We start from the raw sequence: 13,697 nt of genomic DNA on the forward strand, positions 1-13,697 counted from the left end.
ATGGTTCAGTGTATCAAGCATTTAGTAAATCACATGGAAAGAACCAGGGGCAGCAGTAGTTGCAGTTAAGAAATAGGCATGACTTTGGTTATAAATAGACAGAAAAATTAAAGTGTTGTGCTCATGTTTGCAGAGGAGCACCTTTCTCAGTATAAAATGATTTATTTTTGGACATAGGTATATCAAAGTCTGCCTTGATTTAGAGACTGCTGTAAAGGCTTCTTTGTATGGTCCAGGTGACTATCATTGTCAGACTACTGGGGAAAGCAACAAGAGAGAAACATGCTGACGTGTCGCCTCAGGGCAGCTCATCGCTACCGAGGTTAAATGTGAACCTACCGTACTTTTCGTAGTTGTGTGCACACTAACAGGAGTATTGTAGTAGTAGTGTTCACATTTCCATGGGGTGATATCTACAATGGCAAAACTGTTGGCTTGTTTACAACCTATGAACATCTGACTTCTCATGTTTCTTGCTCCATAGAACCTGTCAAGTCAAACAGGATTTTTCTTTTAAGTAAATAGAAGCAATATAAAGGACTGAAAAAGATTTAAGATAATTGTAAATAAAATAATATGTAAAGCAATTTGTAAAGTAATTAATATACTGACAATCTGAGTATTCAGAAAAGAAACAGGGAGGAACAACCAATCTGCCTCTCTAGATAAGCAGACATGCAGTGTCACTGCATGTCTGCTTATCTAGACTGCGTGTCTGCTTATTTACTGTATTAGGACTCACAGTAAACACGTGAAGATCACTGCCGTCACCAGTTTGGCAATAGCAAGAGAAAGGGTTCGGGGAGTTCGGGGAATAGCAAGAGAAAGGCTTCGGTTGAGCAAGAGGGATTCATGAGATGGAAGGTTATCTGTTAGTGATGACTCTTAAAGAAGAACAGGTTAACTTGTTCGCGAGCGGGAATGATGCCAAAATCCTACACTGAAAAAAGTGAAATGACCATGTAATTTACGGAGCATTTTTATATTGGTTTAATATAAAATTGTGGTTTCCTGTTTAAATCAGTTTTTTCAGTTTGAAAGCAAATGGCAATCCCCACAGACTAAATTAAAAGCAATACTTTTACCAAAAATTGTATTTTCACTTCAAACCAGAAGTTTTCATGTGAACACATGGCGTCACATCAGATCGCTCTCTTTCGAATTTTGATGTCCGCCATTACCTCACTTCAGAGATAAAGACCGTCTGTTGTACAAGAAAACTCCTTTAAACAATGTAAGAAATCGTCATTTTGCTGTTTTAAGAGGCTCGCACCACACAGACGTAAAGAGAGGCAGCAGCAATGCAGAGGGGAAGGTGGTGAAACTCCGTGGACAGAGGTGACGTCCGTTCGCCTGCCATACCTCCCACACAAGCTGATATATTGACACAGCCACAGCTCGTTAACTGTAAAAGGCATGTGTAATCAGTTGTAAAAAAGAGTAATTCAATTAGTTTATTTGAAAGTAAAGTTTTGTCTTTGGCCAAAGCAATATTTTGCTTTGGCCAAACTAATGTTTATTCACAATTACAGTCTGATATTTGGCAGTTTTGAAGCCATATTGGTTTGTTGATTGATTAATTAAATGTCCAATCTTGGTGAATGTACGTACACACGCACACACTCCCTTGATGTCTTGTAAACCACTAAAGCAGAAGTGAATTTACATTTGTCCAATCTTCCCAACAAAAACGGTAGGCAAATATTGTCAAACACAAAATATGTACACTAATCTGGGAAGACACATAACTTGTACAGTCAGGTTCTTTCACACCTGAAATAAGCTCAGGCCTGTCTTTGCTATAGCACAATATCAAATATACTGTTGATACAGAATTTAACATGATGATCATTGTGCTGGAACAGGATCCCAGATTTGGAACAGTACTCGTGATGTGTGGCACTTCATTTTGTCAAGTTTATGTGCATAAATCAATATCACATACAATGTCCCAATGGGCTTTACCGGGCTGCTACAATAACAGGTCCTCACTCAGCCCAAGCTGTCAAATAATGTGTTCAGACATAAAGTGAAGCAAATTTGTGTCTTGCATCATTCGCACAAATTTGACTGCTGGACCATTTGTGTTTATTTGCTCCAATCAGCTAACGTAACAACTGTGCAGATTTTAGCTATGTTTTTACCAGCCACATACTAGGAACTTGTCTGTGTTTTTTTGTGCCAGTTATTTTCTTCCAGTCTCTCTTCTTTATCCTCTCATCTCTGTACGTTTCTGAAGCAGATCCATAAAGCACCGGAGTACGCACACATTTTTCAATTTGTGCTGCACCAGGCAAATTTACATCTAATTGCTTCTTCCCATTGACTCTGTACACAATTGCACCGCTGGTTTGCGTTCCGTCTGAACACAAGGAAGACAAGGGTGAAGGACATGGACGGACAGGAAAATGGAAGAAAATAAAAAAAGGATCTCATCAGAATAACAAAGAACACCCGTTGATGTGTTGACATTTAGGAAGCCCCCAGATATGACTCATTATCCAAAATGTGTTCTCGCTTGCTCTTAAACCTGAGAAAACGAGATGTCAAAACCTTTATTCAAATTTTATTTTATTTCTACACAGTAAAACAATGTTTGCTTGCCTTAATTAACATGCAATCGTTTCCTCTCTGTATGTATTTGCCACATCTGTCCAGCAATGTCAAATTCATACTTAAATTAATAATCAGACAATTTAATATTGATAATATTGGTTGCTTCTAGAAAAGAGAAACAGCTGAACCTGTAATGCCACACTGGGCACCAATTAAATTATTCAAGACGAAGGTTTAGCTTAAGTCCAAGGTGGGATACAGATTACTACAACTCATTTCAGCAGCTGTCAGCAGGCAGGCAGTTTAAATCAGGCAAACACACATGGTAGAATTGGAAGTGAGGTGGAATGTTGGCAACAGGGAGCGAGTAACAGAGCCAGAGCTGAGGTCGAGAATAAAGACAGACTGACTGGAGCAAAGGGCGGGGTGGACATATGATAGATGCAGAGTCGGGCTGAGGCCCAGTAAAGGTTGAGCAACAAACGCAGATGATTAGGCAACAGGAACATGTTCTAATAGTGAAAGACGAAACAGGTTTTACTGTTAACAGCGAGATTCTGACATGTTCAGGATAAGGGACATAGAGATCAGAAAAACATTAGGAACAGGAAGTGTCACAATCAGGCTTTGCCTTGGGTGTTTTGTGTGTGGTTTTCTGTAGCTCCTCACTTCCTTCATCTGTCCCTAATTAGTTCATTCAGTGCACCTGCCAGTCACACTCTCCCTCATCAGCACAACTCTCCTCACCTGCTCTAGTCACTATTTAAACCCCTGTCTTTCACTCACTCACTGCCAGATCATTGCTTTTGTTTCCTACCTACCCGCCCGTTTTGCTCTTCCTGTTCCCGGTTTCTCAGTCTGTCTGCCCTGTTTTTGCCCTGCCTTGTCCTTGGATTACCTGTTTTGTGAGTTATTAAAACCCTTTTGTTCACTACTCTGACTGTCTGCATTTGAGTCCTCATTATGTCACGTGACAGGAAGAGACAGAAAAAAAAGGCTCTAGCTCTAGCAGGAACGCTGGGTCAGCCAAAGCTGGTCTCTCCTGCCAGCTTGTATTAAAAATAACTTGACATGTGTTTTAAGAATGTACAAAAACACAAGCATTTGTGTTTTACAATAATTCATACAATAATACTATATTATTACACTATAATTATGCTAGGTGTTTGTATTGTTAAGTTGAGGTTCCACTGTATAAACTGAAGAACACATATTTCTGTGGTGAAAGGGAAATTCATCTGATCATGCACAATGTAAACAAGTTAACTTTTCTTATGTTTGATCATGATGAATCCTGTACAATGTAACCTTTGACTAAATGAATCCTGGCCTCATTGCCTAAATTAAGACATTGTTGCCTACCTGGCTGTCATCAGAAGGCTTATGAACCCTTTGTCTTTTCAACAAAGAAATGCAAGTTACCAACTGAAAGAAGCGACCAGTGGGGATGACAAAGCCAAGGTATAAAGAGGTAGAAAAACTTCCCTTCGGGGTGCACATTTCAATCTAACCCTTGCTGTGCACAATGCTCTGAGCATGAAAAGTGTGACAATATTGTAAGAGACTTTTGTTTTAATTCCTCGTTGTCAGAGTGGGATTAGTTTGAATTGGATCGGGTGAATGTTTTTGTGCTGAATAGCACAGGGACATAATGCTCATCCTATCCTGGGCATAGTGGGCAGTACCTGATCTTCGTCTCTCCCCTCCTTGCCAACTATTTTCCAACGAAAGTAGCTAGCAGCAGTAGGACTTTTTTCGACAACAACAATTTCAAAAAAGAATCCTGCAATTTCAAAAAAGTCGTTGAAGAAGATTACCAAACTCGCCTTTAACCCAGTGGCCTGAGGCTCTGTACAATCTGTATGACTACTACACCTACAATGGGATAACCAGATTTAAATAGACCGGTTACACACCTCCATACCTTACATTTCCAAAGCTGACGGATATTCATTTCATTTTTGTCTGTCGGAGTGAAGAAAGTAAACACATGTTTGCTGTATAGAGGGGAAAGTGCATAGATCAGCTGCCTGTCCGGTTTCCTGAAGATACACACAAGCAATGACGGCAATCAGATGAGCAAGTCGGTAATCTTAGCATTGTACAATAACTTTGCTCCACCATAGTCGAGTTATTTTTAGTCAAAAAATACCGCAATGGTGGGTACGGCCAATGAGAACCCAGCACATGTAAAGGGGAAACTTGGGAGGGGTTGCCTGTTAGTCCTTCAAAAAAACTGAGGAATTCGATAAACGGCTAAATATATGAACAATTTATTTTACAAATAGAATGGAATGCTTTGTTTTATAACTGTATTGACATACTTCCTTTGATTTAAAAAAGAAATAGTGCAATGTTGTGTTTATTTATAGATATTCTTTTCATTTAGAATATTTTCTTTGAAATTGTTCATCCACCAGATGATTAGACACTTTCTAATGGCAAAATGTGCTAAAATCATAAAACACAGAATTAAGAAAATTTTTAATGGAAAACGATAAATTTGGGGAAAAATTAAATGGAATCTGTAAAAAATAAATAAAAGGATTACATAGGTCCCTATTTGCTGTTGAAAAAATATTTTCTTTTATTTAAAATGGAAATCAATTTTAATCCTAATATTAATGTATTTTAAAGAATCTAAGTTAATTGAGAAAGTACCGGGTTACTAAAGCATTGATAAGAGTGGTAGTATCGATACTATCCTCAAGATACCCACCCTTAGTTCTAAAACCCAGTGTGCAACACTTTCCGGTAGCAGCGTCTCACTTTTAGCCGTCACTAATCGCTGTTTTTGTTCCTACGACTCCAACAGAGTGAGGACTCTTCTTTACATCTTGTGCCATAACATGTTTTGTATCGTTGAATTTTGCAAAGAATTGGAAAGAAGAAGATGAGACATGCTTCCAAAAAAGGTCAAAACACAGGGAGACTAGATGGGACCCAAATTGTCCTGAAAACCAAGGTTCGAGCCTTGGCTGTACTGTACTTCAACTGGAAAATTTTCCGTTTTAAGTCTCACCTCAAGTGGCAGTATATACCTATGTAGATTGTTTTGTTTTTTGTATGCTCAGATTTAGAAATAACCACTTTTGAAGCTTCTATTGCTACCCCAGTACAAAGGAGGTGAATGTAATAATTTTTCTTTGGTAGAAAGTGGTTCCCATGAACCTGTTCAAAGGGAAGTCTGTGAATTACCGGAAGTAAGAGACGCTGGTTCTGGAAAGACGTCCTACTGCTGAGTCTTTGAAAATTCACAATACTTTGAAGAGTACAAATCTGTGCAGATTTAAATAGCAACAGGTTCCTGTTTCATTGACAGGTGCCCAATAATGCCTATAGCAAGCTGGACTGAACAGGCATGCTGCTTTAGCAAAACAATTCTTAAAACTTCACAATAGAAATAAAAGGTTAGTCTAGGTTTAGCACTATTGTAATTGGATCACAGACTATCGACTAAATGGAATTTTGAATAATTTATTATTTTTCTTTCTTTCAATTTTAACAATGTATTTTGTGCCTGAATTATTCTGTTTTTTACATATGTTAAAATGGCCAATACTGACGACTGATATAACGGGTGATTCCAGACTTTTGAACAGCAGTGCACCTCATCAGCAACTATTAGCAGTTAACAGCTTAAAATTAAGGTAACTTTAACTTGTGATTTCTCTAAATATAAACATTCATCAAGATCATAATACAATTTAGGTTAGCAACCGGTAACAATTCAGTTTACATCACTGGCTGTAAAGGAACTCCATTTATGTTCACGTCACACTCGGCGTCACTTTCAGCTTCTTCTTTCAGATTCTGTGTGATGGGATCCACAGGAGAAGTAGTAACATTACGTTTTACTTTGAAAATGTCCCACCTCTCAGGTAACAGGCCATGATTGAACATGAAGAAAGCCAGTGAAGAAAAAACTAAGATGGTCACCAAAGTGCAGAGCATGGAGACTGTCCTGACAGGGGACTTTTGGACGTAGACGCCCTCTTCCAATGTGCAACCAGGAAGACGAAGAACAACAGGAAGACCTACGACGTTCTCCCCCAACAAAATTATTACAATCAGTCCTATGATGTAACCCACCATGGCACCGTAACCATTTGTCACATTAAAGAAGAGCACGGTGACCAGATGGGGGAATATAAGGGTGTAGGAGACATCTGCTCCGAGAATCCAGAGGACCAGGGGGCTGTTGGTGTAGAACGTTATGCAAGTCCCAACCAGACCCACCACCACCACTGAGACCCGAATCACCCATTGCATTTCTTTGTGTGATGCCTAGGAACACGAAGTCATACAAAAGGAGACGCTTCATTATTCATTCACATACCTGTGCTTTCCAAAATGGATTGATTTGATTGTACTATTTTTGTGCATCCTAACCCTCATCTCTAGAGACACATTGTGCAACCGAGCCACCATCATCAACATTTTTGTACTTAATACCTGTTTACGTAGGATGTTCTTGTAGATGTTTGAAGAAAAAACAGAAGTTGCAGACAACAGGGCTGAGTCTGTGGATGACATGACAGCAGCGGCCACAGCTCCAATTCCAATGATTGAGATGTAGGACGGAGTGAGGTATTGTAGGGTCAAGGGTAGGATCAAACTAGGCTCACCACGTACATATGGAGATGGAGAACCGTACAGCGTCAGGTTCCAGTCTGGACAAGAGAAATAATAATAATAATTCTTGTAAAATGTCCATACAGCACTCATACAGAAATCTGGGCTCTATTCTATAATTGAAAGAGTTTTGCGGGTAGGTCTGTACCAACAAGAAAGTTAATTAAAATTAATTTGTAGCTGTGTCTTTCGCCACCTAATTTAAATTCCTGAGAGAAATTCAAGGATCATTTATTGTCATTCTGCAACCCAGGATTGCACAATAAAATGCAGCTGTAGCCTAGTTAATTTATGCTGCACAAGAAAAAACAAGAACAGCTGTGCATATCTGGTGGGCATTTTTTAGAATTTGCATCAGAAAGAATATATAGTAGCAACAAAAACACTGGTGAATTCTCTGGGCAGATAATATGGCCTACATCTTAACAATAAAACATTTGACATTGGGGGAACATTGTAAATTAACTTTTACTATGTTTGAGCACCAAGATCCATTGATGTAAACACCTCTAGTCCACCTCTATATTTGACCTCTTCTCACCACCTGCTGTATCTACATACGCCGTCATCCACCTCTTTAGCTTCTAAAGGCTATTCAGAGAAGCAGCTCTGTTGATTACTGAGCAAAATGTCTGACAAAAGATAAGCAATGAGTATCATACAGATATTCTGCAAATAATTTGACCAAACAATACAAATAGCTCCAGGCCACAATGTAAGTCTGAAATAAAGCTCTGTCATCTCTAACCTAATTCCTACCTGTGGAGGCGCCAACAGCCCCGACCAAGGCAGGGGGGATTCCCAGTATGGCGATGGCAATAGCAGCAGCATAGCAGGTTAACTGGGCTGTTCGTGATGAGGATGCAGACAACGTCCTCTGGTGGAAGCTCTGAAATGAAACACTACCAAGACCCTGGAAAAAAAGAGCACAGGGAGAGGAGAAAGATGCATGTTGATGACAAGAGAAGATGAGGAAGGTAACCAAAGAAGGAAATATACTAAAACACAAGTGGTACTCCCTCAGATTGATAGAAAACCAGTGATTGAGTTCAGGGAGAATCAAGGCTGTGCAGTTTTCTAATACTGTTTAAATGATTGTTCTTCAAAACTATCGCTGTTATAATTGTTGAAATTCTCTTTACATTCCGACAGCAATCAACAAACCAAGTGCTCTGACAAAAAAGAGAAAATAAATCCAGTACATGTGGCTGTAGCAGTTCTGTAAAAATCTCCTCCAGTCCTTTCATTTGGGCCGAGGGAATGACTGGACAAGCTCTTATTACTTAGCACTTATTGTGGGTCACTGGAGTTTTCCACATGCAGCTAGCTAGACAGCTGGGAGTACCCAAAATAACCATGTTTATTGTTTGTGTCCATTCTGAAACATTTCCGTTCATAATAATAATAAGGGTGTGCCTTTGGAGGGATGCGTGAAGGGCTGGGCTGTCAGTGTTGCACAATTGGTAACTTTCTTGCAAGATTTAGCGTCTTTTAGAGCTTGTGCTGCTAACTACTTTCAGTGGAAAAGAGTTGGCAGCACTGGGCTGGGTTTTTCAGTTGATTCATTTCTAATCTCTAGCTAACTCTTGTTAGTTTCTCAAGATTACCAACCCCAGATTTGAGTCCATTTCAAGCCATTGGTGTTTTTTCTGTCCCACTGACATGTAGGGAAATGTAGCTAAGCTTTGAGTTTATGGATTGAATCAGGTAAAGCTGACCTGCATGCTTTGAAGCTTCAATCCATGGTAATTGTCATCCAAATCAGTATTCAAATTCATGTGGTTTTTTAATTTATAAATATATGCAAAAATCCCAAATAGCACATGATATAAGGAATAGCAATGCAACATTATTCATCAACATTAATTATTATGAGTAATTCTCAGATGGGTAGCACTGTATGTAGAGGGTGTGTGTGACAGACAGCCTCATTTAACCAGGTCTCTTATTTAATATGTTGACATAGGCTACAGTACATCTATTTATTAATTTGTTTATAGGCTTACATCTGAGATTGTTCTCTTTTTTTATGGGCTATCGCTGTAATTTGATTATTGCACCATTTTCCTATAATTAAAAACGAAGAACCTTGAAGTCAATTTTTGATTTACTGAAGTTTCCAAGACCCCAATATGATATTTGAGACAGCCCTAGAGGCAGGACAGTATGATACTGATGAATATTAATCTTACAATCATTAAGAAGTCATCAATCCACTTCCAGACTTTGTTCTGCTCCAGAGTGCCGACCCAGGGTTCTTGGAACGTGTGGTTAAAAGCAGTCTGGGCAATGTTTGTAGATATGGGGTTGAGCAGCAGGAAGGGGACACACAACCACTGCAAATAGATATTGAAATCATCAGACTGAAGACCTTGATAAAAGTTAGAAGTTAAAAAACAAATATGACATATATGACATTCAATCCATTGCTGTTTGGCATAGATGTCGCTCGCTGTGTGTATGTGTCTTTTTGGAAAATAAGAGCACCAGTTTCAAGCATTAACTCCAAAAAAAGACAACGTCACTGAAGATCCATCAACATACAGTGGGTACGGAAAGTATTCAGACCCCTTTAAATTTTTCACTCTTTGTTTCATTGCAGCCATTTGCTAAAATCAAAAAAGTTCATTTTATTTCTCAGCACCCCATCTTGACAGAAAAAAACAGAAATGTAGAAATGTTTGCAAATTTATTAAAAAAGAAAAACTGAAATATCACATGGTCATAAGTATTCAGACCCTTTGCTCAGTATTGACTAGAAGCACCCTTTTGAGCTAGTACAGCCATGAGTCTTCTTGGGAATGATGCAACAAGTTTTTCACACCTGGATTTGGGGATCCTCTGCCATTCTTCCTTGCAGATCCTCTCCAGTTCCGTCAGGTTGGATGGTGAACAGCCATTTTCAGGTCTCTCCAGAGATGCTCAATTGGGTTTAGGTCAGGGCTCTGGCTGGGCCAGTCAAGAATGGTCACAGAGTTGTTCCGAAGCCACTCCTTTGTTATTTTAGCTGTGTGCTTAGGGTCATTGTCTTGTTGGAAGGTGAACCTTCGGCCCAGTCTGAGGTCCAGAGCACTCTGGAAGAGGTTTTCTTCCAGGATATCTCTGTACTTGGCCGCATTCATCTTTCCTTCAATTGCAACCAGTTGTCCTGTCCCTGCAGCTGAAAAACACCCCCATAGCATGATGCTGCCACCACCATGTTTCACTGTTGGGATTGTATTGGGCAGGTGATGAGCAGTGCCTGGTTTTCTCCACACATACCGCTTAGAATTAACGCCAAAAAGTTCAATCTTGGTCTCATCAGACCAGAGAATCTTATTTCTCATAGTCTGGGAGTCCTTCGTGTGTTTTTTGGCAAACTCTATGCGGGCTTTCATATGTCTTGCACTGAGGAGAGGCTTCCGTCGGGCCACTCTGCCATAAAGCCCCGACTGGTGGAGGGCTGCAGTGATAGTTGACTTTGTGGAACTTTCTCCCATCTCCCTACTGCATCTCTGGAGCTCAGCCACAGTGATCTTTGGGTTCTTCTTTACCTCTCTCACCAAGGCTCTTCTCCCACGATTGCTCAGTTTGGCTGGACGGCCAGGTCTAGGAAGAGTTCTGGTCGTCCCAAACTTCTTCCATTTAAGGATTATGGAGGCCGCTGTGCTCTTAGGAACCTTGAGTGCTGCAAAATTCTTTTGTAACCTTGGCCAGATCTGTGCCTTGCCACAATTCTGTCTCTGAGCTCCTTAGGCAGTTCCTTCGACCTCATGATTCTCATTTGCTCTGACATGCACTGTGAGCTGTAAGGTCTTATATAGACAGGTGTGTGCCTTTCCTAATCAAGTCCAATCAGTTTAATTAAACACAGATGGACTCCAATGAAGGAGTAGAACCATCTCAAGGAGGATCAGAAGAAATGGACAGCATGTGAGTTAAATACAGTATGAGTGTCACAGCAAAGGGTCTGAATACTTATGACCATGTGATATTTCAGTTTTTCTTTTTTAATAAATTTGCAAACATTTCTACATTTCTGTTTTTTTCTGTCAAGATGGGGTGCTGAGTGTACATTAATGAGAAATAAAATGAACTTTTTTGATTTTAGCAAATGGCTGCAATGAAACAAAGAGTGAAAAATTTAAAGGGGTCTGAATACTTTCCGTACCCACTGTATATAAATCCCTCCTCCATAGGTATCCATGAAGTGCTCAATGGCCTCACTTGGCTAGTTTAAACTGACATCTTGTCCACCAGCAGAGGGCATGTATTCTGCCTTAAAAAATGAATAGAGACTTAAACCATGAGTCCTGCAGAATGTTTACGGTCTTCCTTGACTTTGGAGATGCATTCGGGACTCTAACTCACAATCCGGACAAAGTTGTCACTTATTTGGTGACAGCAATGTGCTTTCCTACGCTGTGAGTATGTGGATGAAGCATTATTAAATTGTACTGATTTAACAGCTGGCTAGTTAGCTTCCTAACTACCTACCTATCAGAAAATAAGCCCAACAGCGGGTTGATGGCCAACATCATCGCTGGGTCTACGGTCCCTCTCCCACTGGCGAAGCGGTGTGCCAGCGGGGTAGGGGTCGACTAATATGGCCGAATTGGTCAATGTTAACTTTCTTAATTAAGTAACACTCGTGGTCTTGGAGAGTGAATGACTCTGCATATTGAAAGAGACATGTATTTTCTTTAGCCATTATAAAAAAACATCATCAGCATTAACTATCGTGTTCAGAGAATTATTATGCCTCCACCTACGCTCTGCCCACAAAAATACATCATCATGTTTCCCAATAGAAAAGGGGTAATACACATACCTGCAGATACATATATGAAATAAACATGACCTAATGTACAAAGCAGTTACTCACCAAACTGAGGAAAACTAGACAGAGCTGGATAACATCAGTGTAGGCCACTGAATAAAGGCCTCCTAACAAAGTGTAGATGATAGCAACAGCTGATGAGATCCAAACACAGTAGGCATAGGGCAAGTCCAGTATCACAGTCATAGTTGCTCCTGTTACACAAACACAGAAATTGAAATGCTTTAATTGTGTCCTCTAATGAAAAACGTGTGGTTTTACTAGGTATGTATATATGTTTACCCAAGCCAAGCAGAGTGGATGAGACCCACAGCACATCCACCAGTATCGAAGGCAGCACCAGAGCCCCACTGAGTACATTGCCATACTTTATCTGGAATGGGTCCATCATGGTGACATACTTCTTATTCCTCATTGGCTTGGCAAAGAAAAGTCCACCTTGTGCAGTGGATGAGATATTAAGCATTACATTGTATTCACTCTCTGAATAATTTATTAAAAACTTTACTTTGTTGATGTTGTAGGCACTGTGCAATGCAAGCTGCTGGTATCCAGTACATCAAGCTCCACAAAATTAATTCCTGACTGTTTAAAGCGTTGTACATTTACCGTAGCGGTTTAATAAAATATTCATAAAACAGATAAAATAAGCCACACGGAAATAATAAGTTTATGTCTGACATTATCAAGATCAGTAAAGCCTTCTTCCTCTATAGTATACGGCTTGTCATACCTATTATGAAGGACACCATGTAATGTATAGGCATAAGAGCCCAGATTAAGCCCATTTTAGGAGAGTACACCGCCTCGGCCACACCCAGGATAAAACCACCTCCGACCCATGTAGCTACAGAAGAATGACACAGACACTTCAATTAGAATATATTGTACTTTTGAACAGTATGTGCACAGTGAGTATTGCAAGGGTGAGTAGACAGAAGCCTACATATTTTCTTTCTTTGCACAACACCCATGTCTTGCTAGCAAAAAACAAAACAAATAACGAATAAAAAGAGCTGATACTAACATGAGTTTCTAAGCGCCACAGAACAACTTACCAGTCATGGTGAAAATCCCGACCAGCAAGCCGATATTTCTGTCTCCAAGGAGCGCCACTTCAATCCTGCTTCCATGGCTCTTCCTCTCAGCCTTCCTGGACTTACGGGCAGCCCACAACCCTGTCCCTAGAATAAGGATATAGAACAGCACCACTGCAATTACACCAGGGATGTGCAAAGCCATGGTGCTCAAGAACTTCAGAGCACCTTGACAGGAAGATAGACCTAATAGATAACAAATACAGATTCTGAACATGGACCAAAAGCACGCAAGTACCAAGGTGACAGACCACCCCTTCTTCTGATTTCATCCGAGTTTGACATATAGCTTTGGCAAGTAAAAAGACCAAGTTAAAATAAAGATGTACTTGTCACAGGAAAGGGTTGAAAATTAACTTGAATAATATTTAATTTGGAATGCGACCAACCATGACTCAAACACACAATTCCTAGAACTTCTAGCTTTTGGAAACACCCCCTTAAATAAAGTCCAGGCAACCCACCGCGCTATTGGCAGTTTCACATTAGTTTTTTTAGTTGAGTTTAGGTAGTTTTTAGTTTATTTTCTACCAGTAAAAACAACCGCTTCTATTGACTCTACAACAATTTGCTTTACACCACCATTACCT

General features: G+C 39.9%; 1 protein-coding gene across 1 annotated transcript; it reads right to left on the reverse strand.

The window, feature by feature from the left end:
• Nucleotides 1–719: 719 nt before the first annotated feature.
• LOC142949475 (high-affinity choline transporter 1-like) lies at nt 720–13,477 on the reverse strand. Its single transcript, XM_076091132.1, has 8 exons — nt 13,069–13,477; nt 12,744–12,857; nt 12,293–12,448; nt 12,056–12,204; nt 9,384–9,527; nt 7,951–8,104; nt 7,012–7,229; nt 720–6,843 (listed from the first exon to the last, which is right to left on the reverse strand). Exons 1-8 carry the CDS (start codon nt 13,322–13,324, stop codon nt 6,292–6,294), a joined length of 1,743 nt encoding a protein of 580 aa, XP_075947247.1. The 5' UTR covers nt 13,325–13,477; the 3' UTR covers nt 720–6,291.
• Between the last annotated feature and the right edge of the window lie 220 nt (nt 13,478–13,697).

The sequence above is a fragment of the Anarhichas minor genome, unplaced genomic scaffold (assembly GCF_050575085.1).
Source record: "Anarhichas minor isolate MPS153535 unplaced genomic scaffold, ASM5057508v1 ptg000014l, whole genome shotgun sequence".
In the NCBI taxonomy this organism is placed as follows: Eukaryota; Metazoa; Chordata; class Actinopteri; order Perciformes; family Anarhichadidae; genus Anarhichas; species Anarhichas minor.

Bases quoted from the DNA above. Each gene is read 5' to 3' on its own strand.
- LOC142949475 (XM_076091132.1), bottom strand. From the start codon at position 13,324: ATGTTCAGAATCTGTATTTGTTATCTATTAGGTCTATCTTCCTGTCAA. The intron at 12,858-13,068 runs GTAAGTTGTTCT...ATTCTTCTGTAG, and splicing joins CGGGATTTTCACCATGACTG to CTACATGGGTCGGAGGTGGT. The intron at 9,528-12,055 runs GTGAGTAACTGC...ATCTATTTGCAG, and splicing joins GTCTAGTTTTCCTCAGTTTG to TGGTTGTGTGTCCCCTTCCT.